Source organism: Rhinatrema bivittatum, chromosome 2 (genome assembly GCF_901001135.1).
Source record: "Rhinatrema bivittatum chromosome 2, aRhiBiv1.1, whole genome shotgun sequence".
NCBI lineage: Eukaryota > Metazoa > Chordata > Amphibia > Gymnophiona > Rhinatrematidae > Rhinatrema > Rhinatrema bivittatum.
In genome coordinates this window covers 615,466,120-615,487,551 of record NC_042616.1, presented here as the reverse complement: position 1 = coordinate 615,487,551, position 21,432 = coordinate 615,466,120, and the positions used below count along the sequence as shown (strand labels likewise).

The window sequence follows — 21,432 nt, the reverse complement described above, 5'->3', positions numbered from 1 at the left end:
TGCAGTACTCTTCTTAAGGATGCCAGAATGTTAGATAATGTAGCAAAGAAGATCTTTCTGTTAATTCAAGGATAGATGCTTATCGTTTGCATATGGTCCAAAATATGCAATTGATAAGCATATTTTGGACCATACTAAAGCTACAGACTTTAGCCCAGAAGCCCTTCAATAGATAAGATGCAATGGCTCCTACCAGTGATTCAAGGAGGTGAGCACCTTGTTAGATCAGTCTTAGATGTATGACACTTCCTTTAAAACATTGGCAATTGCTGTTGGAGGCTTTTTTTGACTGTGTGCTTCAGGACTAAAAGAGCATGTCCATGACAGGTTGGCAGATACTTCATGCACAGGCAGTAATCTGAGGAGAAAATTATAGAAGCAATGGATGCCATAAAAGATCCTGTTCACACTTTCAGCAGCCACTTCAGAGCAACACTTTGTTTCCAGAAGGTCTCAGCAACATCTGTACAGGAGACAATACTTAAGAACATAAGAACATAAGAAATTGCCATGCTGGTTCAGACCAAGGGTCCATCAAGCCCAGCATCCTGTTTCCAACAGAGGCCAAAACCAGGCCACAAGAACCTGGCAATTACCCAAACACTAAGAAGAACCCATGCTACTGATGCAATTAATAGCAGTGGCTATTCCCTAAGTATAATTGATTAATAGCCATTAATGGACTTCTCCTCCAAGAACTTATCCAAACCTTTTTTGAACCCAGCTACACTAACTGCACTAACCACCTCCTCTGGCAACAAATTCCAGAGCTTTGTTGTGCGTTGAGTGAAAAAGAATTTTCTCCAATTAGTATTAAATGAGTTACTTGCTAACTTCATGGAATGCCCCTAGTCCTTCTATTATTCGAAAGTGTAAATAACCAAGTCACATCTACTCGTTCAAGACCTCTCATGATCTTAAAGACCTCTATCATATCCCCTCTCAGCCGTCACTTCTCCAAGCTGAGCAGCCCTAACCTCTTCAGCCTTTCCTCATAGGGGAGCTGTTTCATCCCCTTTATCATTTTGGTTGCCCTTCTCTGTACCTTCTCCATTGCAACTATATCTTTTTTAGATGCGGCAACCAGAATTGTACACAGTATTCAAGGTGCGGTCTCACCATGGAGCGATACAGAGGCATGGCTCTCATCATTACCCACAAAGCTCTCTACAACATCACCCCACTAGAACTCAAGATCCCTCTCCGACCACACTTACCATCCAGGCCGGTAAGAGCAGCATATAAAGACACCCTCCAGGTCCCACAGTTAAAAACCTCATTAAGTAAAAGAGCCATTTCAGCTTCCGGACCAATACAGTGGAATTCTCTGCCGCCAGACCTCCGGCTAGAACAGGGGTCGGGAACCCATGGCTCACGAGCCAGATATGGCTCTTTTGAGGGCTGCATCTGGCTCTCAGACAAGTGTCACCACACTTTCCCGCTGACCCAGCTGCTCCCCGGTCTTCCTCCGCCCGGGCTTAAAATGCTGTCAGCCCGGGCGGAACGCGGCAGGACAGCTGGAGTCAGCAGCACCGGCGTCCTCTCTTCTTTCCCCCCCCCCGGGGTGGAAGAGGAAGTGGAGAGTACCGGGTGCGTACGAGGCAAGAAGAGGCCACGCTAGTGTGCTCGGCATCGGCCCGAAGAAAAGAAGACTGCAGCGCGGCTCGGAGGAAAATGAAGAGCTTCAACCGCGGCCGATGGGACTCCGCCTCCGCGAGGGCTGAAAATGAAGGAGGTTCATGTTGGGAGGAGGCTGCTGCTGCCGCGAGTTCCTGGGGTGGGGGAGAGAGTTTGCTCGCTCATTCACTCTCTCTCTCCCCCACCCCGGGAACTTGCGGCAGCAGCAGCCTCCTCCCAACACTAACCTTCATTTTCAGCCCTCGCGGAGGCGGAGTCCCATCGGCCGCGGTTGAAGCTCTTCATTTTCCTCCGAGCCGCGCTGCAGTCTTCTTTTCTTCGGGCCGATGCCGAGCGCACTAGCGTGGCCTCTTCTTGCCGCGTACGCACCCGGTACTCTCCACTTCCTCTTCCGGGCCGCGGGGGGGGTGGGGGGGTGGGGCGGGAAGAAGAGAGGACGCCGGTGCCGCTGACTCCAGCTGTCCTGCTGCGTTCCGCCCAGGCTGACAGCATTTTAAGCCCGGGCGGAGGAGGACTGGGGAACAGCTGGGTCAGCGGGAAAGTGTGGTGACACTTGTCTGAGAGCCAGATGCAGCCCTCAAAAGAGCCATATCTGCGCTCCAGATGGAAGGAGTTTGCTGACCTGAATGGAGAACATGCGACTAACCCAGTCCTCTTTTGGTACACAGCAAAGGTGGTCTTGCGAGGCGACATCATATCTTATGTCGCACACCGAAAATCCTTAGATAAATGGCTTCTTGCCTTAAGCAGTCAACTGAAGGCCGCTCAGTGTCGCCTGACTGAAACAAATCACCCCACAGACAGAGAAAGTTACAGGTCCTTACGAGCCACTGTTAACTCCCTGCTTCATCAGAGAGCAAAAAAGAGTCTATTATATTACCAGTTTCATCTTCACCAATTTGGCAATAAATCGGGGAAGCTCCTGAATAACTTACTTAAAACACGCCACTCTAGGCATATTGCAGCCATTCTTTCCACCAGGGGGAATGTTGTGCCAGACACTAAGGAGATTCTCTCTGTTTTGAATGTTTTTCTCTACACTCTATACCTCCGAGGGCTTGGGACCTCACTGCCAGTGAGCGGTTCTGTGATAAAATTAACTTGCCTAGTCTTACTATAGCTAAAAAGGCCGGACTTAATATAGGCCCTTCGGAGTTGAAGAAGTGCAGTTGGCAATCAGATAGGCAAAACGACTTAAGGCGCCTGGACCTGACGGCTATACTGCCGAATTTTATAAAAGTTTGACTGACTTGGTTGGTCCAGTCCTCACTAGTGTCTTCACTGAGTTAATTGCTGTGGGAGAGTATCCTGCGTTTAACCAAGCTCACATTACACTCATTGCTAAACCCGGGAAGGACGCCCATCTCTTCTCAATGCTGATCAGAAACTTATGGCAAAAATTTTGGCGGATCGTCTGGCTGAGGTGCTCCCCTCCCTGATTGGCCAGAACCAAGTGGGCTTTGTTGGTAAATGATACGTGCTTACTAATATCCGTAAGATTCTGGCCACCCTCAAAATGAGTCAGTAAATGGATGAGCCGAATCTTCTGGTCAGCTTTGATGCAGAGAAAGCTTTTGACAGGGTGGAATGGTGCTATTTGTTTCATATGCTGAAAGAGATGGGAATTGATGGTATGTTTTGATGCTATTTGACTTTTCTATAACACCCCCACTGCGATAATTACAGCCAATAATTCACTGTCTGAGGGGTTTTCAATCTCACGAGGCACACACCAGGGGTGCCCACTGTCACCCTTGCTGTTTCTGCTACAGTGCGAACCACTTCTTATATCCATGTTAGCTGCCCTTGCTGTGAGAGGTATTAGACTGCAAACGGAGATGTTTAAATACGCGGCTTTCGCCGATGATGATATGGTTTTTCTGACAAAACCTCACCAATCACTGCCACCCCTCATGGACCTGCTATCGGAGTTTGGTCAGTTTGCGGGCCTCCGTCTTAACCTCAACAAATCAGAAGCATTAGCCTTTCTGGATACCTTTCGGGAGCGTTGGCCCGGGCTTTGTCCCCTGCAGTGGGCGAAGGGCTCCTTTCGATATCTGGGGGTTCTAATTTCAAATTTACCTAGTCAATTGTATTATCTTAAATGTGAACCCCTTACTTCAGCGTTCTGTGGAAACCCTTTGTACTTGGAGGGGCTTCCCCCTTTCCTTAGGAGGCAGAATCAATCTATTTAAGATGTTGTTGCTACCTAAATGGCTCTACTTATTGCAAAATTTGCCACTACGCCGTACTGATTTGTTAACATTAGATAAGGAATTGCGATGCTTCCTTTGGCGGGTCAGAAAACCCAGAATCTCCCTAGCAGGCTTCGGGAGCGATGGGGAGAGGGGAGGCCTAGGTGTCCCGGATTTAAGACTATAACCTAGCCGGGAACCTTCGCATAATTAGGGACTGGATGGTAGGACAATCTAATTATGTGCATGTCCTAGCTGAGCAGGCATTGGTAGTCCCTCTGGTGTTAACATATATTATACAAGCTCCGTTTGCAGTTCTTCCTTCCTTTTTAGTTCACTCTCCCTCAATACGGCCTTTGTGCCTCACTTGGGTGGCTGTAACCAAACTATTGCAGATACCTCGACTGTGCGCATATTTATTGCCCGTATAGGGGAATGGAAACTTGGCTCCCGGGGGCAGGCTTTCGCCAATGGAAGGCTATAGGCATTGCACAGCTGGGTCATTTACTTAATGGAGATGGGCAGCTCCTTCCATTTTCGGAGTTGCAGGCGCTGTACCGATTGGGACCTGGACAGATGTTTTGCTATCTCCAGATTCGGCACTACATCCAGTCCTTGCCCATGGAGTTTTGCTCTTCTGGGGTTTTTCTTTCTCTAGACAAGCTTTTTCACTTTGATAACAAAGAATCTCCCTCTTTGTCCCATTATTACAAACAGCTTAAAGGCCTTACTAGGCGAGAGCCATATGCCGTTTTGGTGGACCGCTGGAATGGAGATGGGGTGTTTGAAATTAGGATACCAATCATTCGAGCATGCTTTCGGCGAGTATCCCAACTCATGGTAAATATGTATTATCGTGAAATGCAATTCAGATTTTTAAGGCGGGCCTATATATCTCCACAGATTGCTTATCGATCTGGTCTTTCTGCGTCAGCTCTATGTGGCAAATGTCATAAGGTTCCTGGCACCCTGTCCTGCTCCTTCTAGGCATGCCCCCCCGTATGCAGATTTTGGGGTCATATAGCTTCTTACCTTATGACGTTATTGGAGATTACTTTCCCCATTACCCCTTTGCTCTTTCTTTTTGGTTCTGGTCCTCGTTTGCCAGTTAAAAGGGGTCCTCGTCTCTTCCTTTTGAAAGCATGCTTAGTTGGTAAGAAAGTGATTTTGTTGCATTGGAGGTCCCCTGAGGGCCCTTCCTTTTGGACTTTGAGCAACCATCTTCATCATATGTTGCGAATGGACGATTTGAGTTCACGAACGTCACCTCTACTTAGCAGGAAATTTCTGATGATTTGGGATCCCTACTTACAGCCTTTACCACACCGTTCACGAAGTTTGATACTCAATAACTGATCTCCTCCTCGCTGCCTTGAATTATGTTCCTGCACAGGAGGCTTGTCTGCGCTGCACAGCATGATACTTTTGTTGTCCTATCTTGGAAGGGGGGAGGGAGGGTGGGTGGTGGGGATCCTACAATGGTTTTGACAATGTTGGTGCTCTTTGTCTAGAGAGAGTTCAGTGTCACAGCTTTCTCAGACCGATTCTGATGTATGTGTTATGACTTGAAAACTAATAAAATTGTTTAACACTAAAGAGACATTGCAAAAAATATTTGCAGAAAGCCCAAAGTTCCAACATGCTGCTCCAAAAGACCAGCAAGACTCAGATTTATAGCAGATGCTTTCTTCCATTCCATGAAATAGCGCGTCCCTAGCGCCTCCTTTTTGACAAAAGCGGCGGTTGTCAGCAGGTTTGACAGCCGACGCTCAATTTTACCGGCGTCGGTTCTCGAACCCGCTGACAGCCACGGGTTCGGAAAATGGACACCGGCTAAATAGAGCGTCCATCTTCCAGGCCACAGGCAGATTTAAAAAAAAATTTTTTTAATTTTGGGGCCTCAGACTTAATATCGCTATGATATTAAGTCGGAGGGTGTACAGAAAAGCTGTTTTTTCTGCTTTTCTGTACACTTTCCCTGTGCCGGCCGAAATTAACTTCTGCCTTTGGGCAGGCGTTAATTTCTGAAAGTAAAATGTGCGGCTTCGCTGCACATTTTACTTTCTGTATTGCGCAGGAATAACTAATAGGTCCATCAACATGCATTTACATGTTGCGCGCACTATTAGTTTTGGGGGGGTTGGCCGCGTCACCCCTTACGGTATAAGGGGTAAAAATAGCGCGTCGAAAATGCGCGGCCAAACCGGGGCTAAAGGTGCACTCGGCCGAGCACACCATACTGTATCGGCCCGTAAGAGTGTAGCATGATGGGCTGCTACTCAGGAATGCCTGTGCATGCTCTGTAAAACCACCTGTTTTTCTGAGTTTTGAGAGCTTTTCCATCTTGGGGCCATCAGAATGTCATCACCCTCTTGTGTGGTTGATTAATCCTGCTGTCTATGGAGAGTAACTGCTTTATCTTAGTTTATATTCTTATATAATATCTGACTGAAAATGGTGTGTACTTCTGAATGTTATTTGGCACAAATAACCAATTACCTGTAACAGCATGCTCTAAACATCAAAATAGTACTACCAACATCAGTGTTGATTTATCAGGTACACGGAAGTGTTGTATAAGATGATGTATCTGGAATTTTCTGTTAGGGAAACCTTAAAATGAATTGTTTTAAAATATATGTATATTGTATTTAGTGAATGTGAAATCAGGCAATAGCTTCCTCATTAACTGAATTCAAAGTTATTAATCCACATCTTAGTTATGAATCCTTTTTTGTCTCTCTCCACAAATGCATAGTTTTTATTAGAGTTTTTTTTTGTTTGGATGTAATTATTACCTTTGTATCAGCCCTGATGGATGTTGCTGTACTTTTTCTCTTCCCATGCATGTAGTATCTTTTGTGAGGAAATATGAAGTTGGTATGCTTTCCAATTCTATTTTCATTTAACCTGTGTAGTTAAGTTTCTGTATTCAAGAGCTATTTTACAAATTGAGAGACAATGAGTATCCATAGCCTTGAACTGAGTAGTACCTGGATATGTCTAGTAAAGCTACATTGGAATTCAGCATGAGATTGAGATTTAGTAACTCTTCATAAGTTCATCATTGCATCCCATCAATGATACCTTATTACATGAATGCAACCTCGCAACTCATTGTTATTCACAAATAAATGGAGTGATGAATGAGTACAGTGGTAAATCACAGTTCTGTAATTGGTGGATGTTTCATATTTGGCAATTCACTTTTTCAAATTATCCCATGCTCTTTGTTTACAATAGAAAAAAGTCAGTTACTGTACAATATAATATGAATTAATAAGGTGTTTCTGACAGCAATTTTTGCATTATTTTAACATTGTTGCTTACATCATTTGTAATACAGAATCATGGTGAATTTTGAAAACTTTTTCAAAAGGATAAAATAAAACCAAATTCCTTTCTTGCTCTGATACAAGTCATCTCTGATTTTGTGTGGAGATGTCTGCCAATGTCATGGCTGACTTTCAGGACAGACTGTTAATTCAAAGAACTTAGTTCATGGTCTGTAGAATCCACTTAGAAATAGTGAGAGCTGATCCATTTCAAACAGCTTTAGTCTAACAACTTTAATGACTTGAATTTTAAGAGACATATTCTGTATAACCTCTGATGAGTCTTAAGAGTTAGATATATTTGAATTATTTATAACATTGCACTGTTTTGTTTGTCTTTTATAGGTGTTCTTTATCAATTTTCCAACAGGACTACTATGTGGCGAAGTCAGGAAAGCATATGTAGAATTTGTGAATGTAAGCAAGTGCCCTCTTACTAGACTGAAGGTAGTTTCCAAACGACCTGAGTTTTTTACTTTTGGTAGCAGAACTGCAGTGCTAACACCACTAAGTCCCTCAGCTTCTGAGAACTGTAGTGCTTACAAAACTGTTGTGACAGAATCTACCTCTGCGTGCATGGCACTGACATCCTCAGCTGCTCCTGTAGACTTTGGCGTTGGTGCTGTGAATCAGTCAGAGGTGATGGAAGTCCCACTTCTCGACTCTGTCCTTTATCCTGGGACTTCAGTGCAACTTCCCTTATGGTTACGGGGACCTGATGAAGAAGGTGTTCACGAAATAAACTTTTTGTTTTACTATGAAAGTACAGAAAAACAGTCAAAACTATGGTAAGTTATGGACTCCAAATTTATTTTAAGCTATACATGCTAAATAAGACTTTCCTAGAAATACTTAGAAACATCAGTAATAAAGAAAATAAAATTCATTATCTTCCTTTACTGGCACACTAGAGACTCTAAAAGATATTGCCTAAATGCTACTGCTTTAAGGAACTACATCAGCAGATTCTGAAGCCCAGAATCCTAGTTTTTAACTTAAGTTCTAGCCTTACTGCCACTTTTTTATATTAAATATAACCTGTTATGAAAGAGAGGCTTTGGGGGGGCCCATGTGGCTTGAAAGACAGATTGAATATCACATACCAAATGCAAGTGCTAGTAATTACAGCCTTCTCTTGAGTATTCTAATGTCTCTGGGAAACTAAATAGCAGAAAACGTTCTGTCCTGCTGTCTGCTATTATATGATTGAATTTTAGTTAAAGGTCTGGTGAAGTTATTGTATTTTCACATTTAAAATGCAAGTTATTAGTCCAGTTAAATTTTATTGCTTTTTATGATTGAAAACACAATTGTTTTCTGGTTGTCCATCCATCTCTGACAGGTGATATCACAGGAAGGGATTAGCAGGCAGGCAGACAAATCCATAACATAAACATGTTGGCTGCTATTAATGCATTTCTTTGGGAGCCTAGAGCTTCTTCAAGGCTGGCACCCAATGGTGTGGACAGAGGGCTTAGAACCTGATGAGCAAGAACCCAAAGACCTACATCCCAGACTCGATAAGGCAAATTGAAATCTTAGAATTGGACTGGCCAGAGAAGACAGAATAAAGCAAAGCCCTGTAGCCTGCTGAATTAGACACTGTGTGACCCCCAAGCTGAAGCTTCCAGTTCTGACTTGAGGGGAGACACTCCTCACAAGCCACTTCCTACCCAGCCAAGGGTTGGGAAGTGGCTTGTGAGGGTGTTTCAGAGCAATCTTAAGAGGTTTTGAGAGCAAGTTCAGATGCTGAGTGTTCTGTAGGATGTCATAAAGCCCAATCTTACCCAAGCTCTCTGCTGTTTGTGACCCAGAGTTTGAGCCGAGCAACACTAGCCTACCTTGAAAAGGAATCCGTTTGCACTCCATTTCCAAACCCAGAGCATGGCAGAGCAACTCCAGCAGCACGCACACACACACACACTCTTCAGGGATAAAGCTGAAATCCAGCCCTACCTCCGCTGACCTCATTTCATGTGTGAGTGAGAGCAAACCACTTGCTCCCATCCAGGCTTCATACCAACTGAGGGAAAGGGGCGACTATTTATTTATTTAGAAACTTTTATATACCGACAATCGTTTGCACATCGTATCGGTTTACAGATAACTAAAAACTTTAGGCGTTGCCTTTACATGGAACAGTAAACTATGAACTAGGGAACAGCAAACATCTAAAAGCACATTAATAGTATTTACAAAGGTAGGAAACAGAATAGATTAATTACAGCTTGGGAACTAGGAAGGCAAGCGGGGACTATGAACTTAAACACACCTGGAGCTCACATCCAAAGCAATTTTGACACTTGCACACACATCTAGAGCTCTTTAAAACACACAATGCAAGTCATGGAGTCATTAAATGCTCTTTTAAGTTGCTATACAATTATAGACTTGGATATGAAAACATTTTTTTTTATATTGGACAATGTATTCAGTGGAGTACGGTGCATAGAACATTGAAACAGGGAATTTGACAGTTTTCTGTTATATGTGTTTGCAACTGGATAAACCTCACCCACTGGAAAATTTTCTGATAATATGGTGTTTACAATTGTAATCCTAGATCCTAATTTTTCAGCCTATTTGTAAACAAAAATATTGTATTTCTGGTTGGTCTTTGGGGCTGCATCTTTTTTTTTTTTTTTTTTTCAAACTAGGACTGGAGATAATTTTTTAGAAGTGTTGCTTAAAATGTGACAAATTTCTTTAGAACCTGACTGCTCATATTATGAGGCATTCATCCCTAAATTTAAAGTATATAATAAAGTTTGTTTATTTTCTGTCTTTTATATTTAGTGTCCTTTTTCAGCTATGTGTATTCTGAAACTGCATCATAAAATATCTTTACAGTGCCCTCTTATTTAGATATGCAATGTTATATCATGCCATCTGGTGTTCCTAATCATTCCTGAGATGATAAACTTTAAAAAGGATTAGAGCATTTTGGTATTCTTCTGACAAGTGAAAAGTACTCAAGTATAGAAACATAGAATTAGGACGGCAGAAAGACTGTATGGCCCACCCAGGCTGCCCATCCACTCAACTAATTTAGCTTTATAATTCCTATCACTCCCTCAGAGAGACCCTGTATTTATCCTATGCTTTTTTTCAATTCAGATACTGTTCTTGTCTCCTCCACCTCCAGTAGGTGGCTGTCCCATGCATTCACTATCTTCTGTAAAAGAATATTTCCTAAGATTACTGCTGAGTCAACCCCAATTCACCCTCATCCTATGACCCCTTATTCTAGATCCTCCTTTCCATTGAAATAGGCTTGCCTCCTGTGCGTAGAAAACTTTGAGAGATTTAAATGTCTGTCATATCTCCCCTATCTCGCCTTTCCTCTAGAGCAGTGGTTCTCAACCAGTGTGTCGCCACACTTCCTGGTCCCTCGCTGACCCAGCTGCTCCCCCTACCCGAGCAAAATAGGTCCTCCACCCAGGCTTAAAATGTTGATATCCCGGGCGGAACGCAGAAGGACAGCTGGAGTCAGCGGCACCGGCACGCACTCTTCTTCCCGCGGCCCAGAAGAGGAAGTGGTGAGCAGCGGGTGTGTGTGCAGGAAGAAGAGACCATGCTAGTGCGGGCACTGTCGGCTCGAAGAAAAGAGAGGCGCAGCCTGAGGAATGAGCAGCACGGCTCGGAGAAAAACGAAGAACGTCAACCCCCGCGGCCTATGGGACTCCTTTCTTCACGAGGGCTAAAAGTGAAGGAGGTTTGCTGCTGCCTTTAGGGTTGGAAGTGGAGGAGACTGCTGCTGCCTCTAGTTCGGGGGGGGGGGGGGAGTGAGTGAATGAGCAAGCATATGTGTTTGAGGTGCCGTGTGTGTGTGAGACAGCATGTATGTGAATGATTGAGGCCTGTATATGTGAAAGTGTATGTGTGTGAGAGAGCATGAATGGAAGTATATGACTGAGAACCTGTATGTGTAAGTTTGTGATTGAAAACCTGTTTGTGTGAAAGAGTATGCATGTGTGATTGCGATCCTTTGTGTGTGAGAGATCATATGTATGTATGATTAAGAGCCTGTGTGTATAAGTAAAAGAGACCATGTGTGTGTGTGTGTGTGTGTGTGATTGAGAGCTGGTTTAGGTGAGGGAGCATGCGAATGTGATTGAGAGCCTGTGTGTAAATGAGAGAGAGCATGTTTTTAAGCATGTGAATGAGTCTGTGTGTGAGAGAAAAAGACAGCACGTATGTGTGTGATTGAAAGCCTGTATGTGTGAGCATGAAAAGACAGCATGTGTGTAAATGTGTAATTAACCTATTTAAGTGAGAGAAAAAGCATGTGTATATGTGAGTGATTGAGAGGAGAAAGTTGGAAGCAAACCATCCCTCCTCCTGCTAATTCAAAACAATCTCAGGGCACCTGGATATCAAACATTCCCAGGTATGCAGAGCAAAACATTTTTTGTATCATTTTTCATTATTGGGCCTTTGTGTCTGCCATTTTGAAATATTTTATTGGTATCTAGAAATTTTTGATATGAGTTTATAATTATTGGATATTCCATTCATCAGCTGTTTCTAAATCTGTTCTTTTTGTTAGCATGGTTTTGCTGCTATTGATTTTATATTTCTTGATTTGTTTTATAAGGACTGGTGATGTTTCTCTTTTTCCTTTGTTACACTGCATACAGTTACACTGGCTTGTTGCAGTTTCCAATTCAGTTTTTATCTGCATGCTTCTAGTTATGCGTTTTGGTCTCTTTATTCTTTGTTAGGTGAGGGTCAGCATATGTGATTCAGGTGAGGTTTTCTGCTTGCGTGTAGTTTGTGTAGGTCTCTATAGTAGCCTGGCTTGTTCCGTTTTCCTAATAGGAGGTATATTGATGTCTTAAGTCCTGGTGTAATATTTTCAGTGTTGCCTTTTAAGTATGGTTTTTACTGTTTAAGTGCTGGAAATTGGTGCTGTTTTGGTGTGGGATGTTTACTATTTATGCAATTTCTGTACAGACAGTATATATATCTTTCCCTTGTGTCATTCTTAACAATAAAAATAATACTGGGCCTTTATTTTTTATTTCTGCCGTGAATTATAATGAGCAGTGTCTCACACATGTGAGTGTGGTCTGTCAGGTGTGTCATGATGGGAAAAAGATTGAGAACCACTGCTCTAGAGTATGCATGTTTAGATGATAAAGCCTGTCCCCATATGCTTTAGAACGAAGACCACTGTCCATTTTAGTAGCCATCTTCTGGATGACTCCATGTTTATATCTTTTGAAAGTTGTGGACTCCAGAATTGTTCACAGTTTTCCAAATGAAGTCTCACCAGAGACCTATGCAGGGGCAGTATCTCCTCCTTTTTCTGTCTTAACATTCCTCTCCCTATGCAGCCAAGCTCCTTTCTGGCTTTTGCCGTTGCTTTATCTATCAGTTTGACCACCAATAAGATCATCAGTTACAATCATCCCGAGATCCCTTCTCTCCTTTCGTAATGAGAAAATTTTCACCCCGATACTTAACTCTCCCTTGGGTTTTTGCATCCTAAGTGCATTACTCAGCATTTTTTAGCATTAAATCTTAGTTGCCAGACTCTAGACCATTCCTCAAGCTTTTCTAGATCCCTCCTCATGTTTTCCACACCTTCCTGGCTTTCTGTTCTGCTGCAGATTTTGGTGTCTTCAGCAAAAAGACAAGCCTTTCCCAACAATCCTTCCACTATGTTGCTCAGAAAAGTATTGAAAAGAAGGGGTCTAAGGACTGATCCCTGAGGCACATGGCTAGTAACACCTCCTTCCACTACCCTTTGTCACCTCCCACTCAGCCATTTTCTAAACCAGTCACTGTAGGTCCCATACCAAGGGTGCTTAATTTATTTATAAGTCGCATCTGCGGAAACATGTCAAAGGCCTTAGTGAAACCCATCTAGTGCTCTCCCTTTATTCAACTCTCTGGTCGCTTGCTCAAAGAAACAAAGATTCTTCTGACAAGATCTACCTCCGGTAAAACCATGGTGCTTCAGATTTTTGCAATCCAATGGATTCCAAAAACTGTGCTACCCTGTGTTTTAGCAATGATTCCATTAATTTGCATACCACAGAGGTCAGACTAGCTGGCCTGTAGTTCCGTAGCCTCCTCCTTACTTTCACTGTTATGAATAGGAACCACATCTGCCAGTCTCCAGTCTTCTGGAAGCATTGAAAACGTCAGCTAGCTGTCAGGACATATCTAAGTTCCCTTAGTACCCTCAGATGTATCTCATTTGGCCCTATCACCTTATCTACATTAAGTTTAGTTAGCTCCTCATGTACACACTTTTCTGAAAATCGATTGAGGGTTATCTCACTTCATATCGTATTTGTTTTATATGGTCCTGTTGCTGGCCCTTCCACAGTGAGCACCAAACAGAAATATTTGTTAAGCAGTTATATTTTTTTTACACATTCCTCTCCTTCATCTCTTGAGTCTCAGAATGTTACACTTGTGCTTTCTTCCATCACTAGCATATCTTTAAAAAAAAGTCTCATCCCTCCTGTTTTACCATATTTGCTATTTTTTTCTATTTGAATTTTTGTATTCTTGACTATTTCCTATTTTTCCAGATATTGTTGTCTGTCTTCCTTTTTTTCAATCTCTTGTAGTTTGAAACCTTTTCTCTTTTACTTTTTCAGCTGCTTCGTTAGAAAACCATAGTGGTGTACAAATTGATGCTCTGTATTAAGCACAGGCAATTCTGTGTTTTGTTTATTTCAAAGTTTTGGTAGTGCAGACTGACAGTGTTTTCTTTACTGTTAGTATCATATGACTTACAATAAAGGAACTCATTGTAGAGCTTGGTTTGTTGATAGTAAATGTTTTTAAAGTGAACATTAAATTAGATCCAATAACCAACAAAATCCTTAAACATAAAAGTTAAAACATCGACTGTGCATGTACAGTAAAATCTAAAAATGTACTACAAACCGCCAGGAATGGCTACACATTAGAACTACCACATGCATGTTTTCGTACACCTATGTTTTAGGCTCTATAATTGGAAAAAAAAATTTTTGGTGCATAAATTGATGCTCTGTATTAAGCATAGATAATTCTGCTTATGTCTATTTCTAAGTGTTGGTGGTACAATCTGTGACAGCTACCCGGGATTTGCTAAAATATTAGATCAGCCGCTGGCACTAAAATATGCAATTTTGTGTTAGACTCTATATTTGAAAGAAAACAAAATTACTGACAATTCAAATAAAATTATTGTTCACATTTTAAGATTTTTTTTTTTTACAGGTGTTTGTATTTTTAACATCAAAATACAGTTTAACTAGCCATTGCAGGCACTTTTTTATGCAGTTGAGAAGTGTAAAGACTTAATTTATGTACATCATCGCAGCAGGTTGAAATGCTGTGAATTTTCATCATTTTTGACTCAATATTGTACATATTCACAATATAATTCAAGTTGGACCCAAATTTACAGTATGAAATACATATATACCTAACCTGATCTAATCAGGCCGGAATAGATGCTTCTGTAAATTATTGCACAAGAAAAGTTCTCTTAGTGGGAAGCAAGTACTTCTTTGATAGCACACAGAGCGAATGTTTGACTTGAATAGCAATCAGACTGAAGACTGACACAATTTCAAACAATACAAAGAGATAATGAATAATCTATCTACAGCTCTTGTCAACAAAGGCTAAAAACATCAACAGCATCAGTAACAAGAAGACAGAAAAAAACATTTCAAACCTTTTTTTTTTAATATTTATATTTTATTGATTTTCATAATTGTTACAAATAAATCTTATTCATTTAAAACAAAAATTTCTTAACTTCCAAGATTTCACATATTCATACTGTTTCTAAATCAATTGTAATATCTGATATCTACCAACAACATAATCAAAGGCCAAAGAAAACATAGGGAGATATCATGTCAAATAATCCTTAATTACATTTCACAGTTTCTGCACCCTTTTTTTTTTTCTTATTCACCAGATATTGGGGACGAGGTAGGTAATTTCCTTTGTTCTAAAAATTCTTTTAATTGGTCTGGTAAAAAGAAAATAAACATATCTTGTTCTTTTTTTAATAAACATTTGCAGGGAAATCTCAGGTTGAACGAAAACCCCAAAGATAACACTTCTTGCCGTAAGGTTAAAAAACCTTTTCTCTTAAGCTGGGTTGAATATGATAAATCGGGGAAAATTTTTACTATATCATCATAAAAGGAAATTGGAAATTTTGAGAAATATTTCTTCATTCCTTTATTTAAATCATAAAGATTCACAAAAGAAACTAATAATATTCCCCTATCTATAATCTGTTCAGTAGAATTCTCTAGGAAATTAGTGAGATCTCCCTGAAAAGGCTGTTCTGAAATATTTATATTGTCATTTTTCTTTGGTAGAAAATAACAAACACTTATATACGGCAATTCCTCATCTGAAAAAGACAATACATTTTTCAAGAAACTTTTTAAGGTCTCCATTGGAACCTGCCCAACTACCCTTGGGAAGTTGAGCAGGTGCAAATTCAGACGTTTTAAATTATTCTCAAAGTTCTCCAATCTCCTAGAGAGGCAATCCCTATCTTTTACTACCGCATATTGAAACTCCAAAGTTTTTTTACTAGAATCTTCAAGGTTTTTAATCCTCTCTTCTGATTTTATCAATTCATTCTTAATTTCCGTTACATCCTGCTGATTTTTACCCGCAATACTATCAATCTTTTTATCCAGTCCTTTAATATTGTTCGACATAGTTACCATCAGGTCCCATACCAATTCTAGTGTTACCACCTTAGGGCGTGCCAACACTTCCACAGTATCACCACCAGCCAGAAGATTACCCGTTCCAGTGGCAGATTCCTGAAGAGCCAGGTTCTCCAACTCCTTGGACTGGCCTGGCTCTATTCCTGCCTCTGGATCTTTGTCCCCTGATGTACCCAAGTCAAGCTTAAAAGAAAGGGGACTTATCTGTTCCGATGATGTTCCGGGAGATATTAGACTTGCCCTCTGCAATGGTGGAAGACCCAGGTTTGGGCTCAGCGAAGCCTCATCAATAGAGCCAGTCCTACCTCCCTGTAGTGCTGGTTCAGCTGATTCCTTGGCTGCTGGAGATTTTTGTGCAGAAGCCAGCATAAATCGAGTTATTTCCTGTTGTATAGGAGATGGGAAAGATGTGGGAGGGTAAACCCTCACCTTCCCTTTTCGTTTAGACGGCATGATTTCTTCAAATAACTCAAACCAGGAAGTTCGTCTATGTCCAGTTAACTGTGATTAACAATTGGCCTTTGTGGCATTAGAAGTGAAAGGGAGACCTCCTATAGCCCTCCTAAGCCTGACGAAGCCGGACAAAGCAGCGCGCGCCCCTTAGGCGATGCGCCGGCGACTGCGATGCGCCGGAGTGACGCCGATTTTATGGGCGTTAGAGGGTCCTCAGGGTGACGTCAGGAGCAGGGATCGATGGCAAACACGGAGGGTCAATAGGCTCACCGAAGGCGAACGCTCCACTTCCGGCTTCCTCTGCAACCCTGTCGCCGGAGTGACGCCGATTTTATGGGCGTTAGAGGGTCCTCAGGGTGACGTCAGGAGCAGGGATCGATGGCAAACACGGAGGGTCAATAGGCTCACCGAAGGCGAACGCTCCACTTCCGGCTTCCTCTGCTCATTTCAAACCTTTACAGACCTGGCTCACTTCTGACTGATCACATCTCCCCCCTTCCCTCCTCATATGCTTGCACATCTCATATGAAATATTATACAAATGTCTGACTTTATTCTTTTCTGTACTGTACACACTACTCTTTACTGTACCCACTGCTCTGGGAAAGTGACCTCAGGACCTTACATGTCTTTACTACTACTAAATTTGATTTGTTGGATCAAACACTGAAGGGGGTAGGAGGTTAAAATTTTCAGAAATCAAAGTTCATAAAATCTACAAATTAACAGCATTTCAGCCTGCTGCGATAATACACACTGATTCTACAAGCTTTTAAACATGTATCGGCACAAAAACATGCCAGCAGCAGTTCTAGGATATTCCATTTGTGGCTCAAACACTGAAGGGGGGGTAGGAGGTTAAATTATTCAGAAATCAATGATCATAGAAAATTCTACAAATTCACATCATTTCAAGCCACTGCGATCATGCACACTGATTCTGCAAGCCTTTAAATTTGTACCAGCTTGAAAATGTGCCAGCAGCTGTCTGTGGTATTCCACTTGTGAATCAAACACTGAAGGAAGTAGGGGATACAATTTTCAGAAATCAAAGGCATCAAGCACTTATAGATAAGACATAACACTTGTAAGACTGGCAACACACATACTAGCCAAGACTGCTACTGTGACTCCAAACCTCCAAGACTGCTACTGTGACGCCAAACCTCGGTCACCTAGATGTTTGGTAATCACAATGGAATGTTTCACAAATAGATTTCACAATACTGCTGGTGTTTTGGCATTGTCCTAATGCCTTTGACTGGGGAAATCGCTACAAAAATAAAATGTTAACCACTTTAATTTCCCCAAACGATGGTAGTCAATCACAATATACCCACAATGTTTCAGATTCCATTATCTCAAAAAGTGAGTTAAAATGGTCGACTAAGCCATCAACATTTTTAAAGAGGTCAACTCCATATGAACAGATCAATGAAAAAAAACATTGTCAAAAAAAAAAACATTGGAGCAACTTAAAAGAAGATGCTGCATTCTGTATTTTTATTTAAACCAGATGGAGAAGCAGAATTTAAAGTATAAATCCACCATTGTTCGTGATGTAACAAAATGGAATCTGTCACCACCTCGTATATAATTAAAAAAAAAAAAAGTCCCAAAACAGCAAAAATTAAGTCATGAAATTGATGGGGAAAAAGCTTTATAATGTTCTACAAATGGAACATCTAGTTTTTCATGATTGATGTAGCTTTGATGTTCAGTCATGAGGATGCATAGTGTTTGAGTGGTGTTGCCTACATATACCTATAATTTCCTCTGAAGGCTCATTATTTGAGCCGTTATTGTTTGCTAAGAAATTCCTCTTTCCATTTGTATCTAAATTACCTTTGTATATTTGTGGTTTTTGAGATATCACTTGTCTAGAGTCTTACAATTGACCTTTTTGATAACTTTTTGTTAATGACTATTGACATCTCGTAACTATATATCAATATCCCACAAATGGAGCGTACTCCATTATTCAAAAGTTTTTAGAAACTCATTGCTTGCCAAATCGCACACCTAGTGATTTTTGAGTGAAACTTTCTGCTTTAGTTCTATGTTTGATAAGAAATATTTCAAACAAATAAAAGAGAACAGCTGTGGGGCTACAGGTAGCCCTTGATGCAACACATTTATACGTAGGAGAAATTAAACATCTTTTTTTAGATTTGGTCGTTAAGCGTTCATCAAGTTGTGGCTCAGATATATTGATGACATTATGATCTAGTCACAAGGTATGTTAACTTAGAAGGATTTTTTTTTGTGTGGCTTAATACATGCGACCCTAATCTGCATTTTACACACACTCTGCACCTTTTTAAGATATAGTTATTACCAGCATCATTTTTTTCCCCATTAACAAGAAAGATACCAACCACAGCACTATTCTGAAGTACTCTAGTCATCCAAAAAAATTTGAGAGAATCTCCCATTTTGCCAATTTTTACGCTTGCAATGTTTTATGTTCCACTAACATGGAAAGATGTCATTGATTCATACAACAGGGATATCCGCAGCATATTATTTATTTATTTGTTTATTTAGGATTTTTATATACCGACCTTCTTAATACAAGTATCAAATCAAGTCGGTTTCCAAAGAACAAAACTGTCGCGGTTAAGGCGTTACAATAAATAGAGTTTCTGAACATAGGAACATCAATAAATATTACATAGGCAACAGTAACTCGACAAAGTAACGTGGAATAAATATGGGTACTGGCTAAATAGGGGTAGTGTAACTTGGGATATACAGTTAGTAGAATAATGTGTAGATGGGCGCAAACATGAGTAGTGCAAGAGCTCGACGAACTAATGCATCAACAGAAGAGTGTATTCAATACAGGTGGACTGTCCAGATCATGGGTGGTCGAGGAGCTTGTGGTGGACTATTTTGTTCTTTGACCGGTGTCAGAATGTTCTTGTGATTCTGGATAGGCTTGCCGGAAGAGCCATGTTTTTAGGTTTTTCTTAAAAGTTAGATGGCAAGTCTCTTGGCGTAGATCCGGCGGTAATGAGTTCCAGAGAGTGGGCCCGGCTCTGGAGAGTACTCGTTTTGTAAGTGAAGTTTTCATCGGGGGAGCATATAAGGAACCTTTGTAGTTGTATCTGATGGGTCTTTGTGATGTATGAGGGCGGAGTTGCGAGTTTAGATTTAGATGGGCGATGCCCATAATATCCTTGTGAATCATTGATAGTGTCTTGAAGGTAATTCTGGCTTTTATAGGAAGCCAGTGAAGGCTGCGAAGAATAGGTGTGATGTGGGCTCTTTTATTTGTGTTGGTGAGTAGCCTCGCTGCAGCGTTCTGCACCATCTGTAAGGGTTTTGTAGATAAGAGCGGGAGACCTAGCAGTAAAGAGTTGCAGTAGTCTAACTTAGACAGAATTATAGATTGGACTACTAGACGGAAGTCACTAAAGTGGAGGAGTGGTTTCAGATTTTTTAGCACTTGCAGTTTGAAATAACATTCTTTAGTTGTGTTGGTAATGAAGAATTTAAGGTTGAATTTGTTGTCGAGACGCACCCCTAGGTCTCTGACGGAAGGGGAGTGGTTGATAGATAATTTTGTGAATTGTGTTGCGCTTTTGGAGTTGATGAGGGTATGGTTTTCGTCTGGCGAGATGATTAGGATTTCTGTTTTGTTTGAATTGAGTATGAGGTTCAGGCTGGATAGCAGAGAGTTGATGGATTGTAGGCAATTAATCCAATGTGCCCAAGTTCTTTGCAGAGATTCTGTGATGGGAAGGAGTATCTGAATGTCATCAGCGAAAATATGTTTTAGCTTGAGGTTGGAGAGAAGGTGGCAGAGTGGAAGCAGATAAATATTAAATAGCGTAGGGGAGAGGGATGATCCTTGTGGTACTCCTCGTGATGATTTGATAGGAGGCGATTCTTCGTTGTTGATTTTAACTTTATAGAATCTATTCTCAAGGAATGATTGAAACCAGCAATGAGCTTCTCCTTGAATTCCTATATCGGATAGCCGCTCGAGAAGGATGGTGTGATTGACTGTGTCGAATGCGGCGGATAGGTCAAGAAGAGCGAGGAGGTATGGTTGTTTTTTTTCAAGATTGAGGAGGATGGTGTCAGATAGCGATGCAAGTAGAGCTTCTGTGTTTTGCGATTTTCTGAAGCCGAACTGGAACGGGGAGAGTATGTTGTTCTCCTCCAGGTACTCCAACAGTTGCTTGTTGACGAATCTTTCCATCACTCTTGAGATCAGGGGAAGGTTAGCGATAGGGCGGAAGTTTGCAGGGTCATCTGTTGAGAGGTTAGGTTTTTTTAATAAGGGTTTCAGAATGGCTATTTTGAGCTGATCTGGGACCTTTCCTTGAGTTAAAGAGCAGTTGATGATGTCTGCTAATGCTTTGGAAATGGTGTTGGGAGTCGATAGGAGAAGATTGGAGGGTATGGTATCCAGTGGATGAGAGGAGGGTTTGAGCTTCTTGAGAATAATCTCGATCTCCAATGATGATGGTGTCTCGAACGCTGATAGGCTACTTTCTTTGTAATGTGATGCGATACTAGGGTGTGATGCTGTTGGTTGTTGGGTGGAAATTGGCTTAAGGAGGTTGGTGATCTTTTTGTCAAAGTAGATCGCTAATTCCGCAGCTTTGCTGGCTGCTTGTTCATCTGGGATGATAGAAGCAGAGGGTTTTGTTAGGGAAGATACAAATGAGAATAAGGCTTTAGAGTCGAGTGCAAAGTTGTGGATTTTTTTTGCAAAGAAGTCTTTTTTGGCCTTGAGTATGGCTAATCTGTATGTGTTGAGGTGGGATTTGTAGTTGAGCGTTGTGATGGTGGAAGGAGACTTACGCCAGCTGTTTTCTTTTTTCCGAAGTTCTTGTTTAAGGATTTTGAGTGTTGGAGTGTACCACGGATGTCTGTTGGCTTGGGGTGGTTTTAAGGATTTAGTGATGGAGGGACAGGAACAATCAGCAACCTCGTTTGTTATATTGAGCCAGGAGTTGATAGCTGAGGTGGCGTCTGAGAGATCCAGTCGGTCGAGTTCTTTGGTAAGCAGATTGCTAAGATTGTCTATGGAGCAGGGTTTCCTGTATCGTAATGTGGTTGCCGGGAATATGGGACGAGGCT

General features: G+C 41.5%; 1 protein-coding gene across 4 annotated transcripts in view; it reads left to right on the top strand.

Annotated features, from left to right (window-relative positions):
• The window catches only part of TRAPPC8 (trafficking protein particle complex 8), a 431,358-nt gene that overhangs the window by 264,412 nt on the left and 145,514 nt on the right, over positions 1-21,432 (top strand). For all 4 annotated transcript variants that reach the window (XM_029591182.1, XM_029591181.1, XM_029591183.1 and 1 more), the window contains one exon: positions 7,514-7,956. In XM_029591182.1, the coding sequence (XP_029447042.1) occupies positions 7,514-7,956 (443 nt within the window). The remainder of the gene's footprint in view (positions 1-7,513; positions 7,957-21,432) is intronic.